General features: G+C 64.7%; 2 protein-coding genes across 2 annotated transcripts in view; one reads left to right on the forward strand and one right to left on the reverse strand.

The window, feature by feature from the left end:
- MRPS2 (mitochondrial ribosomal protein S2) overlaps positions 1–14,838 on the forward strand; it is a 229,276-nt gene that overhangs the window by 73,493 nt on the left and 140,945 nt on the right. The gene's annotated exons all lie outside the window — the stretch shown is intronic.
- LOC132212562 (ficolin-2-like) lies at positions 895–8,327 on the reverse strand. Its single transcript, XM_059658494.1, has 9 exons — positions 8,178–8,327; positions 6,873–6,983; positions 6,295–6,348; positions 5,717–5,752; positions 3,973–4,005; positions 3,271–3,398; positions 2,784–2,913; positions 2,076–2,210; positions 895–1,386 (listed from the first exon to the last, which is right to left on the reverse strand). Exons 1-9 carry the CDS (start codon positions 8,266–8,268, stop codon positions 1,139–1,141), a joined length of 966 nt encoding a protein of 321 aa, XP_059514477.1. The 5' UTR covers positions 8,269–8,327; the 3' UTR covers positions 895–1,138.

The following is a 14,838-nucleotide window of genomic DNA, read 5'->3' on the forward strand; positions in this document are numbered from 1 at the left end:
CTGGCTCTTAGCCATTCACCTGCCTGGCTGCCAGATTACCCCTATCCACTCCCCTGCCGGCCTGATTGACACATAACTGCTCCCCTGCCAGCCTGATAACCCCCAACTGCCCTCCCCTGCAGGCCTGATCACCCCCAACTGGCCTCGCCTGCCAGCCATCTTGTGATGATGTGGGCTGGCCATCTTGTGACATGAGGGCTTGACGGTCAATTTGCATATTACCTCTTTATTAAATAAGATATTTTAATTGATTTCATAGAGGAAGGAAGGGGGGGAGAGAGTGAAACATCACTGATGAGAGAACATCACTGATGATCAGCTGCCTCCTGACGCCCCACACTGGACCGAGCCCACAGCCCGGGCCTGTGCCCTGACCTGGATGAAACCATGACACTAGGTTCATAGGTCGATGCGTAACCCCTGAGCCCCACTGGCCGGGCCCTTCTCAGTTTTCTTTCTACCGAATGGTGCCGGGATGGTGCCCCCCAGGCCTGACCATCCGCTCCCTCTGGGCTCAGTGGTCAGTCCAGCCGAATGGACCGAGAATCAGTGCCAGTGTTTACTAACAACGCCAACATGGTCGGGGGCAGCTCCGACAAGCACATAACTTCTTCTTCCCAAGGTGATTATACTTACAATGGCTTCAGTGGGGAGCCCCCTATTTGTTTACCTAAAAGGGGGACTTCAGGATGGTTGCAGCTTGGCCAAGAAAATAAGACGTCCTTTGGAGGTGCAGACATTGCTAACGTTGCAGGCCCCTGGGATATGGGAAAATATATTCAGACAGTTACTAACCTGGGGTTCCCTAAGGCCACCCGATGGCTGGGTGATCGGCATCCCCCGCTTCCCTCCTGCCCTAATAGCATAAAAGAGAAATATTTATAGACTGGCATAGTGTGCGTGCGGAGCTAGGCGAAGCTTTATTGAGGAAGTGTGCAGTGCGCAAGGTCAGGGTAACCCTCACCCTTGCAGGTGGGAGAGGAAGGGCGAGGAGTCGGTTGGGGTCTCCAAGCTGAGGGTTACTGACAGGCCAGGGGCGGGCCCGGGGTGAGCTCTGCCTTTGTGTGGGGGCCTTGTGTGCCCGACCTGGGGGGCGCGGGACCTGCTCAGAGAGAGACGCTCTGGGCGGCCGACCGCCCTACTCTGGCCGCACCTTCATCTCGGCCACCATGTAGCTGTAGTTGTACCCCTTCCCCGACTTCCAGTTGATGCCGTTTGCAAAGCTCTCGTGGGGGCCCCCGAGGTAGCGCCCATTCAGGTTGGACACGTGGCAGCGGTAGTACCACCAGGCGCCCTGGTAAGTCTTGGCACAGTTGGAAGAGGCCCCGTCGTTGTCCCGGTCTTTGGTGGAGAACAGGGAGCTGTTGTGTTGGGTCAGGGAGTTACCTGCCGGGAGAAGCGGGGCCGCTTACACTCAGCGCCAGGAGGTGCCGGCACCAGGTCCGGCCGGAGCTGTCCAGCTGCGCATCGTGCGCTGGGAAGTCTAACGGTGCCGCGCACGCCAGCGAACGCTCGGTCAGCGGATCCCCGGCCTCGGTATCCCCCCTCTGCTCTGTGCCCACCAGCGAACGGGCAATGTGCCCCGTAGAGGGGAGGCCACTGCCCGAGACGTCCAGGTCCTCCAGGCCTCATGGGAGGGACGTGCGCCATGAGCGGTGCTACTCGGGCGTCCTGTCCACCTGCTCCAATGCAGGCGGTCAGGAGGGAGACGCTCAGGTCCTGCAGTTTGTAGCCGTGTGTCCCGCCATCGTCATGGGCGCATCCAGGTGGAGGCGGGTTATCCCAGCGTGTGGATGGAGGAACGTGGTGAGGCCAGGCCCCGCCCAGGCCCCAGGGACACAGAGCCAGGACCCCGCCCAGACGCTCTCCACTGCCCCCCCCACTGCTCACCCCCACTGCCCACTCCACACTGCCCACTCCCAGTGCCCACTCCCATTGCCCACCCACTGCCCCCCCCACTGCTCACCCCCACTGCCCACTCCACACTGCCCACTCCCAGTGCCCACTCCCATTGCCCACCCACTGCCCACACCCCACTGCCCACCCCCACCACCCACCATATGGCCAACACTCACCAGCGGTGCCTCCGGCAAAGGCGCCCACGACCAGCTGGTACTTCTCGGCCTCGCTCCCCACCCTGAACGACTGGTACTTGGCAAAGTAGCGGGTTCCCTGGAAGTCCACCAGGTCCACACGGAGCTCGTTGGTGCCTGCAGGGGGGCAGGGCCTCAGTCCCGGGAGCAGGGGCCCTGAGCTGCCAGGACGAGGGTGACGCTCAGGGGACCTGCACTGGGCACCCAGGACGAACCTCGAGGTCCCCCAGAAAGTCCTGGTCGCTGAGGGGTGGGTGAAGTGATCCCAGTGTCTGAGCCAAACCCCCAGCCCTCCCTCTAGTCTAGCTCCAGAGAGAAGGGGCCCTCGGCGTTGGGAAAGGGGGGGGATGCGGTTGCGGCAGCCTCGCGGGAACGGGCCGTCTCCCGTGTGTGTTCAGGGATGGGGCACGGTGGGCACCGAGGGAAGGGTTGGGCGCTGGGCTGAAACCCGACGAGGGCCTCCGTGTCCCCCCAGGTTGGCCTCTGAGATGCCAGGGGCTGTGACCGGGGGAAGTCTGACCCCCAAACCCACTTCCTCTGGCCCTGACGCCCCCCTCCCGCTGGGACCTTCCTGTCCTCAGAGGCGGCACGTGTGGGGCGGAGGAGCAGGCTCTGTCCAGGTGGCCCAGGTCGGAGGTCGGGGCTGGTGGGTTTTGGGCCCCCACCCCCAGGCCGCGGCCCGGGCCCTACCCTGGGCGGTCAGGGCGTGGATGTGGTCATTGCCCAGCCAGAACTCGCCCAGCTGGCTGCAGAAGCCCTGCTTGTAGGCGGCCCAGTCCCGGTAGAAGTCCACGGAGCCGTCCACCCTGCGCTGGATCACCTGGGGGAGGGAGACGGCGCTGCCGCCCAGCACGGCCCCGCCCACAGCCCAGACCCCGGGCGGGCAGACGGGCGCCCACGTGGGACCGAGGAGGACGTGGCAGCTGGGAGAAGGGAGGCCACGGCCCGGAGCCCACACCCGGAGGCACGGGGCTCCCTCGGGCCGGGCCCAGGGTCGGGTTCACCCACCCCGTCGGGTTCTCTCCGTCCCCTGGGAAGGGGCAGCCCCGGACACAGGGGCCTGGACAGTGACAAGGGCCCCGGAGCGCGGGTCCTCGGGCTGGAGCCTGGTCTGCGAGGCCCGGGCCCGGCAGCCGCCCCCCCAGCACCGCACCGCCCTCCCGCCGCCGGCACTCACGGTCCAGCCCCCGCCGTCCGTGTCCATGTCGCACAGCACGGTCAGCGGCCGGCAGTCGGGCAGGTAGATGGTGTGCCAGCCGCTCAGGGGGTGGCCCCTGGTGAGCATCTCCCTGCAGCTCCGGGGTCCTGGGAAGGGAAGCGGCACGTGGAGGCCCCCAGGCGGGAGGGAGGGCGGGACAGTGGGGTCTGTGTGGGCAGGAGGCTCCAGGGCTGGACAGAGACCCCACCAGAGCCACCAGCTGTGATGGACAGGCCCCGTGTGCCCGCCCCTCCCCCAGGGCGCCCCCACCTTGGTCCCGGGCACCGGCCATTGGGGTTCTAATATTTTGGGGGCAAGGGAGTAGGACAGTCATTGGGGTCCCTAAGGCAGGAGAGGAGGGCGGGGCTGAGTGCTGTCCCATGTGATTGGCCAGCGGTGAGGCAGGGGGCGGGACTGAGTGCTCTCCCATGTGATTGGCCAGCGGTGAGACAGGGGGCGGGGCTGAGTGCCGTCCCCTGTGATTGGCCAGGCGTGAGGCAGGGGGCGGGGCTGGGTGCTGTCCCATGTGATTGGCCAGCAGAGAGGCAGGGGGCGGGGCCTCTTGGCTGGCAGGCTGATGGGCTGCATGGGGGACCCCAGGCCAATGTTCCCTGCAGGGAGGGCCTGGCACACCCATGACCTCGGGCCAAACTGGGCGCAGGACCCAGGCGGGTCGCCCACCTGTGTCACATCGCTCAGGTTCCCACGATGCTCCTAGGGGAGAAGAAACACACGTGAGAGGCGGGACAGCCAAGCCCTGGTCCCTCCGCCCCAGGAGGAGATGGAGGCCCTTTCTAGATGCTTCCATAGGAGGCTGGTCCCCCTGCCAGGCCCCAGCCTGCCCCCTGGGGAGGCCCTGGCTGTGCTCCCGGGAGGCGGAGTCTGAGCCTCAGCTGCCTCCTGGGCCCAGGGCAGCCTCGGGGACACGGGGAGAGCGGGCTGCTCGGTAGGGAGGGCAGCGAAGGGGCGTCTGCACCTCGGACCACAGTGGGGTGAGCCTGGGGGAGGGTGACTGTCTCGGGTCCAGAGAGGGGTCACCAGGGTGTGCACGTCCGGGCCCTTCTCTGACTTCCTGGACTTTGTGCGGGGAACGTGGAGAAGGTTTCTGTGTCATCGACTCTGCTTCAGCACGTGGAGCGCGTACATGTGTGAGGGCCACACGCGTGTCATGGATAGTTCATGGCACATCCTATATAATAAAAGCCTAATATGCTAAGTGTCTGGTTGTCCAATTGGCTATTCAACCAATCACAGTGTAATATGCTAATGATATGCTAAGACCCCTCAACTGCTTGCTATGATGTGCACTGACCACAGGGGATAGACATTCCCTCCGGTAGGTTAGCTCCCTCTAGGGTCTGGACAATTGGTCTGAACTGAGGGTCCCCCCTCCCCATGAGTGCATGATTTTCATGCACCAGACCTCTAGTATAGAACACTAGAGGCCCAGTGCATGAAATTGTGCACCAGGAGTGGGGTGTGTGTCCCTCAGTCCAGCCTGAACCCTCTCCTATCTGGGACCCCTTGAGGGATGTCCAACTTTCCGTTTAGGCCCTGGCCTAAATAGGCATTCAGACATCCCTCTCACAATCCAGGACTGCTGGCTCCCAACCGCTCGCCTGCCTGCCTGCCTGCCTGATTTCTCCTAACCACTCCCCTGCAAGCCTGATCACCCCTTAACTGCCCTCCCCTGTAGGCCTGGTCCCCCCTTCAAACTGCCCTCCCCTACAGGCCTGTTCACCCCTAACTGCCCTCCCCTGCAGACCTGGATCCCCCCAAGTGCCCTCCCCTGCTGGCCATCTTTTGGTGACCATCTTGTGTCCACATGGGGGTGGCCATCGTGTGTTGGAGTGATGGTCAAATTGCATAGTACCTCTTTATTATATAGGATTTGCTCAATGTCTGTAACCATAGCTTGGCTCACAGCCTCTGGCCGACGTTGTGTTTTAAACGTTGCCCAACTTCCTCTAGCCCAGTGGTTCTCAACCTTCTGACCATTTAAATACAGTTCCTCATGTTGTGACTCAACCAGACAATTATTTTTGTTGCTACTTCATAACTGTAATGTTGCTACTGTTATGAATCGTCATGTAAATATCTGAGATGCAGGATGGTCCTAGGCGACCCCTGTGAAAGGGTGGCTCAACCGCCAAAGGGGTCATGACCCACAGGTTGAGAACCACTGCTCTAGCCCCCGACAGAGAGTCCTGGGAGGACAGGGCCAGACCTGCTCAGGGGTCCGAGGCCAGGATGGGAGGGATGGGCTGCACAGGCTCTGGGAGGTGTGTGGTCCCCACCCCGCCCTCCACACACTCCCCATAGAGGGAAGGGCCTGCTCTCCAACCAGCCCCTGCTCCACACCCTGGGAACCCCCTTGTGTTCAGAGTCCTGGAAGCCACCCCTGGGGAGGGCGGGAGGACCTCACCTTTCTCTCCAGGAGCGCCCTTCTCCCCTCGGTCTCCTGCAGAGAGAGGAGGGTCAGCACAGGCTCGAGGACAGGACAGGCTCATGCCAGACCCTGTCAGCCAGAGGACTCGCTGTCCCCCCATCCTGGGGTTGAGAGAGCCCAGGGCGGGGACAGGTGACAGGGCAAGGGATCCGGGGTCATGTTTCTGTGCCGGGTCAGTGCTGGGCGGGGGTTGGGATCCGCCCTGGGCCCCCTGGGTGCTCTAGACACAGACCCAGGCTCTGGGTGAGGGAGCACCCTGTTGGGCGCAGAGTTAGGGTTAGGGATAAGGTTGGAGTTAGGGTTACGGATAAGGATAGGGTTAGGGATAGGGTTAGGGTTAGTGTTAGTATTAGGGATAGGGTTAGGGTTAAGGTTAGGGTAAGGGATAGGGTTAGGATTAGTGTTAGGGTTTAGGATAAGGATAGGATTATGATTACCATTTGGTTATGGTAAGGAATTTTCCCATGTGACATCCGGGAAGTGGCCCTCCTCTCTCCCTGCCCCGGGTGATGGGGGGGTCCTGCCCGGGCTCTCCATGCTCTTTGGTGAGTTACCTTTGGGCCCGGGGGGTCCCGCCTTCCCAGGGACTCCTGATGGGCCTGGTTCACCTACAAATTCAAACACGTCAGTGAGCAAACTCTGGGGACCCTGGCCTCTAGCACCCCCAGGTTAGACCCTCGGGAACCAGAGGGAGGGGACCTGGACCCCAGCCCTCCTAGTCCCCGCTGTCCAGTCAGAGGCCAGGAACTGCGACCAGGGTCCTTCCTAGGGGACCAGGCCTGAGCCCAGCTCTGCCCTCGTCCGGGGACCCTGGGCGTTTCCATTGGCTGTGACTGCCGGGCCCTCTAAGTCCCCCCTGAAGACAGGCCCCCCGGGCTCAGCTGGCACCAGGGAGGGCACGGAGGACAGTCCAGCCGGGTCCCCCGCAGCAGGTCGTCATCACCAGGAGCCGTGCTGGCCGCCCACACAGGCCTGGCGGCTCCGTGGGTGAGCCGAGACCAGCTCCCTCCCACGGGGACCCACACCCCAGTGGACCAAGCCCCAGGCCCCGCCTGAGACCTCCTGGGGGCTATGCCCCACCGGGTCTCCCTGGGCAGGGACAAGGCCCAGCCCCCCTCCTCTGGGAACTCACCTTTCCTGCCGTCGGCGCCTGCCGCTCCCTTGGGCCCCTGGGCCCCGGGCAGCCCCGGGCAGCCCCGGAGGATGGTGAGCTTGTCGGCCTCCAGCCCCAGCACCTTCACTTCTGCAGAGAAGCGCGGCGCCCGGCAGCGTGAGGAGCTGGCACCACTTCCCATCCCCCTCACGAGGGACCTGCCACCGTGGGGACCCCGGCCTGGCAGATGGCTGTGCCCGGGCCGCCTGCCTCAGCTGGAGGGCCAGCCTGGAGGGGAGGCGGTCCCGCCTCTGCTGAGCCTGTGGTCAGTCCTCCCCCAGGTGATGGGCCCGGCCTCGGGGTCCACCTGCCCCCGGGGAACCCGCTCCTCAGGCTGTGTGTCCTCAGGGAGTCACTCAGCCCCAAGGGCTCTGTGCCCGGCTGCAGAGTGAGAGCAGAGGGAGGCTTTGGGGGGTCAGAGTGGCTGATGCGAATGTATGAGACCTTAGGAAGAGCTCCCCCACTGCGGCCCGTCCAGTGAGTGCAGCCCCCACATCTGTGACAACGGGGGGGGGGGCGGGGGCAGTGTAGCATGTCACCCCCATTCCCCGGGCACGTGGCCTGGGAATCCCAGGCTGGAGGGTGCGGAGGGTGGGGGTCCCTGTGATCCGAGGACACACAGCAGCCCCCGCAGACCTGGAGCCAGAGAGGCACCTGCCTCTCAGAGTTCAAGTGCGTCCGTCACAAAGAAAGGGCCTCTAGGGAGGGTGTGGTGACCCGGAAACCCGCCGCCTCCCGGTCCCCCACTGCCGGTTTTCAGGGGCCCCTCTCTCTGCTCTGCCCACCCCAGAAGCTGCCTCCATCCGTGCGTCGTCCCCTTGGCGGCTGGTCTGTGGTCAGTATAATCTCTCCCCAGCTGTGCCCGGTCCCCGGCTCCGGACCCGGAGGGAGGCCCCGCTCCCATTTGCACCCGAGTTTCCTGAATCGGACTCGCTGCAGTTGGGGCCCGACACTGTCATTAACCGTCCCCCAGGAGGCGGGGTGCCCCTGGGTTAGAGAGTCTTCGGGCGCCTCCCGGGAAGCCCTGAGAATACGGGGGCGAAGGGCTGTTCCTCTTCCCTGGCCTCGCTCCGCGGGGCCGCCCCGGGCTTGAGGGTCAGACAGGCCGGCGTGGACCCCTCTCCTTCCATCCGTTTGACCATGGCCACCTGCCCGCCTGAGGCTAAGCCGGGCAGCAGAGCATCCTGGGAAGGAGGCGCGTGGAGGTGGGCCCGCCCGCGCTGTGCAGTCTCAGTGGGTGGCATTGGCGGCTGCCAGAGACCGGAAGGTTCCGGTCCGTCTCACCTGGGCAGGTGTCGGCAGTCTGGGCCGCCAGGGCCTTGAAGGTCAGGAGCAGGAGCATTCCCAGGGCCAGGGTGGCCTCGCACAGCCCCATGGTCTCTGGTCTTCGACCTCGAGCCTGGTGAGAGGGAAGTCAGCCGAACCCTGGCTGTTTCTCAATCCCAGTGACGCCCACTTCCGAGGGACTCGGGACCCATGACAGCGACAGGATCCCCGAGGGCGTGTCCTGCCCCCGGGGCCCCCCAGGCGCCCTCTGAGCCGCCCGCATCCCCCCACCCGCCCCGGGCCCCCTGCTGGGACGGTCTGGCCCCGGGGCCTCTGGAGAGCCCAGCCTGAGCCCCATTCGCATCTACACCCGGGGGATCAGCGAGGGGCCTGGGGATCTGCCCTCCCGCCTCTGGTTTCCAGAATATTCCGGGTCTGAGCCAGTCGTGGGCACTCGCTGTGGAAAGGAGAAGCCGCTCTGGGCCAGCCCCATCGGCGGCGTCTGTTATCTGAGTTTCACGGACGGGGAGTGCAGTCACAGCCCATCAGAGCCAGACGTCGGGCCACGCCTCCCGCTGCCCGGCCCTGGGGCTGCTGGTTACACCCGAAGGGGAGGACGTGCCCCCCAGATCCCTGAGACCACCCTCCTGCCCTGTGCCTGGCCCGAGCGCTGCCCGAGCACGCTGCGGGCACGGGGAGGGTCCTGAGGGTGCGGGGAAGGGACTCAGGAGAGAGAGGGTGCCCCGAGGGGAGCAGAGGCAGAAACTCCTCCCGGGGTGGCTAGTCCTCCGGGCCAGTGTGAGGGGCTGCACCCCACCACATGAGGTCCCCAGTGGGAGAGAAACGGGGGAGGGGGGCAGACCAGGGCCTAGCAAAAGGGGTGCATTGTCCAGGGGCACATAGAACTTGGGGCGTCTCCTTGGGCAGCAGGGACACGGAGCTTGCTCCAGCCAGTGAGAGAGAGGCGCCCTGCCGGCCCCAGCCCAGAGCTCGGCCAGCGCCCCCTGCTCTCCCCCTGCACCTGGCAGAGGTCCTAACGCCTCGGGGGGCCCGTCGCCTCTGCTCGTCTCCTGTGAAGCTGGAGCAGCTCCTCGGGGACCCCGATCCCCCCACGTGAGTCTCAGGGCACTTCTGAGTCCTGAAGAGAATTCCATGGGCATTGCCCGGATTCACGGGTTAATGGGAGAGAGTTGGCACCTCTCTGGCCTGAGCCCCCCCGCGAGGGCCGGGGCCTCCATGCAGATCCCCGCGCACCAGAGCGGTGCGGCCTGGGCCAGTGCGGCCTGGTGCCCACGCTCTCCATCCGCGCGAAGTGGCCTCTGGACGCCACCCTTTCTGAAAAGCCGCCTTTGTTGGTGAAAACGAGGCTGCTGCCTTTCGAACGTTCCCGTGTCCAGCAGACACCCACTCCGCCTGTTGGTGCTGTTGGCTGTTTTCTAGACAAAGTATTTTGTGAGGAAAAACCTCAGAGACTCGCTAACAACGAAGATGAGGAAAACCCAGTTACCTTCTTCCTGAGAGCGAGAGCAGCTCATTCTAGAAGCCAGACACCCACATGCCCACACGCCCGTGCACACGCACACGCACACACACACGTGTGCAACAGCCCGTCTCTGTCCTGCAGAGCCCGAGGGGCCTGGCGGCGTCCTGGCCACGGCCTCACCGCAGACGCCGGGGCCCGGGGGGCCTCCTGTCCTCGGGGGCTCGGGTCGGGGGGACAGGACATGTGCCCACACATGGCGGTAGCAAAGCAGTAAATTCTGCCCGAGCTCCTTCTTCCTGCCTCGCCCTGCCCCCTCCCCAACGCCTGACCCCTGACCCCCGCCCCCAGCCGGCAGCCCTGCCCCGCCCCAGGCCCCCCAGGCTTTGCACACCCCCCTTCCAGCCGCAACACCAGCTGCTCAGCAGCCCTTGCGGAGGCAGGAGGTGAGAGCGAGAAGGCGGAGAGCAGCCAGGAGGGGAAGGAGGAGGGACTCCTCCCTGGGGGTCCGCAGGAAGCACCCCTCACCTGAGGCCTGGAGACAGGCGACCGGCGTGTGCGGGGATAGCTCACGTCCGAGTGAATTGGAGTTGATATCTCAGGAGGCAGGTCCCGCCCTCGGAGCCTCTGCGGCCACGCCTGAGGGCTCGGCACACGGACAAGACCGCTCCGCTCCGCTCCACAGTGGGACCTGCGTGTTAGCGTCTCGGTCTACCGGCCCCGGAGCCCGGGGAGAAAGCGAACCTCGCGGCCACCCTCCGGGGTGCCCAGGAGGGAGGTCCCTGTCACCCCGGAACTCAGGGACGGCGGGTCAGGAAGAGGGGTCCGTGGGTCTGTGTGTGTGTGTGCGTGTGCGTGTGCGTGCATGTGTGTGTGCTGGTTGCTTCATTTCCTGCGTTTTCTCGCACAGAAACCCAGGTGTGTTCTCGCCGACGTTCATCCGGTTGGTCAAGTCCCCCCCCCACCTGCTGCCCCTTGTTCCCAGGGGCCGGGGCCCGGGCCGCCCGCTCCCGGGTTAGCACGCTGACACGCGGGGGCCGCACGGAGAACGCGCTCGGTGCCCACCCTGGGGCCCTGCTCCCAGAGCCGCTGTGCAGACACACTCGCTCCGCAGGAAAGAATGGGCTGAGGCTGCCCACGACATTTGTTCCGGCGGCGGATTTCATTTCCAAACTGGCATTAGGGCAGGATTAGCCTCGCTGAGGCGTAGCTGGATGTGGGTGGAATGCATGACGCTAATCCCGAGCCCGTGTTGCCACGGGAGCAGTGCTGGGTGGGATGAAATATTTATGGCACATAAGCGCCTTCGCCTCGGCCTCCCTCATCCCGGGCATCACCTAGTGTAGCAGGTTCTCTGCCCAGTGGAGTGGAACAAGGGCCGAGGCCAGGGCCTGGACACACAGAGCTTCCTCCCATCCTCCCAGCATCCGTTATCCTGGCCATCCCAGCGACGAGAGGCGGCCGAGGGTAGGTGAGCGGGTTTGCAGACTCACGAAAGCACGGGCCCTGCCTCGGTTGCTTCTCAGCTTCGACAGAGGACAGCTCTCTGGCGGCAGGGAGAACCCAGCCATGGTCACAGATGAGCCACTGCCATCCTGCTCTGGGGGGACTAGAGAGAGTATGACCCAGCAACTCCAAGTGAAGAATCCCAGGGAAGCCTCTGATTGGCTGGCCACCTGCCAATCATCATGACAGAGGGAACTGGGGGTGGAGCTGCCGGGCCACAACAGGAGACCTGGACCAAGGCTCAAGCAGGCTGACCAACTGGTCCCTTCGGCCTGGAACAGTCCCAATTTCAGCAAAGTCCCAGGTCGCAGGAACCCTTCAGTCCTGGGCAAACCAGGTGGTCGGTCCCTCTAAACTCAAGAATTCATCTAGAAATTTCCAAATGTAATGAGTTGGCTGAGCAAGTTATAACCTGTTCCTCAAGCGTTCCATTCGGGCAAGTTCCCCTCCTAGTGTTTTAAAGAGACACTTCGAAATGGAACAACTGGGAACTGAAACGGGGTCAGAGGGCACCTCGTGGTCACCCCTTCCCCCGCAGAAGGCATATCCCCGCCTCAGCTCCTGGTTAAACTGAACCTGCTCTTTGGTAACCCTTGTTGGCCCGGGATTCTCGGGGGCACCAGGTTCCTCTTTCAGGGGTTTCTGGCTGGCAACTCCTCAGCTGACACTTGGGGTCACACACACCTCGATATCAGCCACCACAGCTCCTCCGCTCCCGACGAGGGAAGTGGCCAGGCAGCGCCCCTCCCGACGAGGTGGTCCGAGACACCGGATGGGCAAGTTCCTTCCGCTCAGAACCAGTGCCAGCAGCCCAATCACCGCCTGACCTGCACAGTCAGCACAGGGGGGGTGGCCTTCCGGCGCCCTCGTCCCTGTGAGCTCGCCGATGGCAGGAGTGGCCCTGGCACTGGGCCCCCTTCGGACGCGAGGGGCTGTGGAAGGGAGGCCACGCTGCCGGCCGCCCATCCAGGCAGGTGCCAACCTCTGTGACGTGAGGACCAGCCGCAATGACACGACGGTCGGGGACGTCGGCGAGCGCTGGCGTCGCGGACGGCACCGACACCCTGTCCTCTCTCCTCACCTTCTAGGGCGGGGGTCTTCATTCCGTCTGTGCGTCAGAGGAGCCGGGCCCACGGGCACGGGGAGGGCCGCTGGCCACAGCTTTGCAAGAGGGAAGGCCTGTCTCTTCCAGGACACGCCGCTGCCCCTCGTGTCCCCCCCACCAGCTGCCAACATCCTGGGGGGGGGGCGGGGGGACGCTCTCCCTGGAGGCTCGGGTTTCAAAGGAGGTTTGCTCCTCCGACTAAGCCCCCCTGGCTTAGCCCAGCTGAAGGGCTGCAAAGGCTCCTGCGCTCTTTCCTGTGACTGAGGCCTGGCCTTTGGGGGGGGGGGGGGGGGCCCTGCATCACTACCACCTGGATGGTTGAATCGAGGAGGAAGCTGATTAAGTAAGGACACCTCCCCCTCGGCCAAGGCCCTCCCTCTGCCTGTCCTGACCCGGGCTGGAGGGGGCAGCCTCAGGTGCACCGGGTTCTGGAATGCTCCAGGCCTCACCATCCACTGTGAGCTGGGTGTGGTCCTGGGGTCCAGGTGGGTGTGGCTCAGGTGGGTGTGGTCCTGGGGTCCAGGTGGGTGTGGCTCAGGTGGGTGTGGTCCTGGGGTCCAGGTGGGTCTGGCTCAGGTGGGTGTGGTCCTGGGGTCCAGGTGGGTGTGGTCCTGGGGTCCGGGGGGTGTGGCTCAGGTGGGTGTGGTCCTGGGGTCCGGGGGGTGTGGCTCAGGTGGGTGGGTCCAGGCCAGGGAAGTGTGTTTAAGAGGACATCCTTTGTGCTTGTAAAACCCCGAAGCCCACGATGCCTGGGACCCAGCCAGCCGAGCGGCCTCCAGTGTCCTGGGGACTCACCCTCGCCTCTGCCCTGTGTCACCCAGCTCCTACGGGTCACAGCTCCCAGCCCCGCCCCACCCCCGGGCTGCCTGGCCTCCCGCCCTCCCCCCTCCCCTCAGCCCACCGCCCGTGTACGTGGACACAGTCCCTGGATGACAGGCAGTGCAGGTGGCGCTGGCTTCCCTGACCTTCCACGAGGACGGGCCTGGGACGCTGTCTGTCCTGGGTGCCTCCCAGGGTGCTCCGCCCACAGAGGGGCCCGTTAGCTGGTGCCCACGGTGCTGGTGGGGCCTGCGCTGGCTGCTCTCCAGGGGCTGAGGCCGGGCGAAGGGTCTGTTTTGGGGGATGCGCTCTGGAGACGCTGAGCAGCGCGGCCCCGTGGCTGACGGCGCAGCTCCGGGCTCCCTGCTCTCGCACAGCGAACACCCACGGGGCACGCGGCGGAGTGGGCGGAGGCGGGAGGTGGGGCCGGGCTGTGCGCTCGCTCTCCTCTCCCGGGGGAGCCTGTGTGCCCCCAGCGAGGCGGAGACAGTCACCGCCCTGAGCCCCGATGAAGACAGACATTCTAAAGGCAACGGGAGCTGCAGGCTGAGGAGCGGGAGGGGGGGGGGGGTACTGCCCGGGGTCGTCACGGTAACATCCGGGTGAAGCCCACCCAACCCCAAGGGAGGCGGTGACGCCAGGACCCGCACCAGGTGCGCGTGTCCCCGCAGGCCGCGTGTTGGCGAGGCTGGGGCACTGGGCTCGGCACAGAAGCACGTGCGGGGTTTGCCCGGTGCCCCCTCCTCTGTGCTGCCCCCCACCCGGCACAGAGCCCCTCGGGGAGGGGCCGGCAATCGCAGGGGGCTGCGGGGAGGTCCCTGCTCAGGGCCACCCAGCGGCCGGCCTCACAACACACGGCGGGCGGCCTCTGCATCAGCTGCGGGCTTTAACCGGGCTTTAAGGCCACGCAGGCAAATCAACGGCCTCAAAGAATCCCACAGGCTCACCCACGTGCACACACATTCACCGCCTCACACACGTGCACGTGCACACACATCCCCAGTCTCACACACGTGCACACACATTCACAGCCTCACACGTGCACACACATCCACAGTCTCACACACGTGCACGTGCACACACATCCCCAGTCTCACACACGTGCACACACATTCACAGCCTCACACACGTGCACACACATCCACAGTCTCACACACGTGCACACACATCCAGTCTCACACACGTGCACATGAAAACACATCCACAGTCTCACACACGTGCACACACATCCACAGTCTCACACACGTGCACACACATCCACAGTCTCACACACGTGCACGTGCGCACACATCCACAGTCTCACACACGTGCACGTGCACACACATCCACAGTCTCACACACATGCACACACATCCCACGGGCTCACACACGTGCACGTGCACACACATCCACAGTCTCACACACGTGCACGTGCACACACATCCACAGTCTCACACACGTGCGCACACACCCAGTCTCACACACGTGCACATGCACACACATCCCACGGGCTCACACACGTGCACATGCACACACGCTGCTCGCACCGTTTCCCTCTAACACTGGGCGCAGCGGCTCGCGTTGCCTGAACAAGGTGAGGGGCCTCCCGCCGTGGGGCCTCCCGTGAGGACACGCTCCCCACGGGGACTAACCGGCCGGCCAGGGCAGGTGCCCGCAGGGACACGGAGCGCCGATGTCGGGCGTGGAAATAAAACGGCTGCAGATGAGATGGGGCAGCGCATGAGGGCAGGGCCGCCCGGGGCGGGGTGCAGCCAGGCGCCCACGCAGCC

Source organism: Myotis daubentonii, chromosome 11 (assembly GCF_963259705.1).
Source record: "Myotis daubentonii chromosome 11, mMyoDau2.1, whole genome shotgun sequence".
NCBI classification, from domain to species: Eukaryota; Metazoa; Chordata; class Mammalia; order Chiroptera; family Vespertilionidae; genus Myotis; species Myotis daubentonii.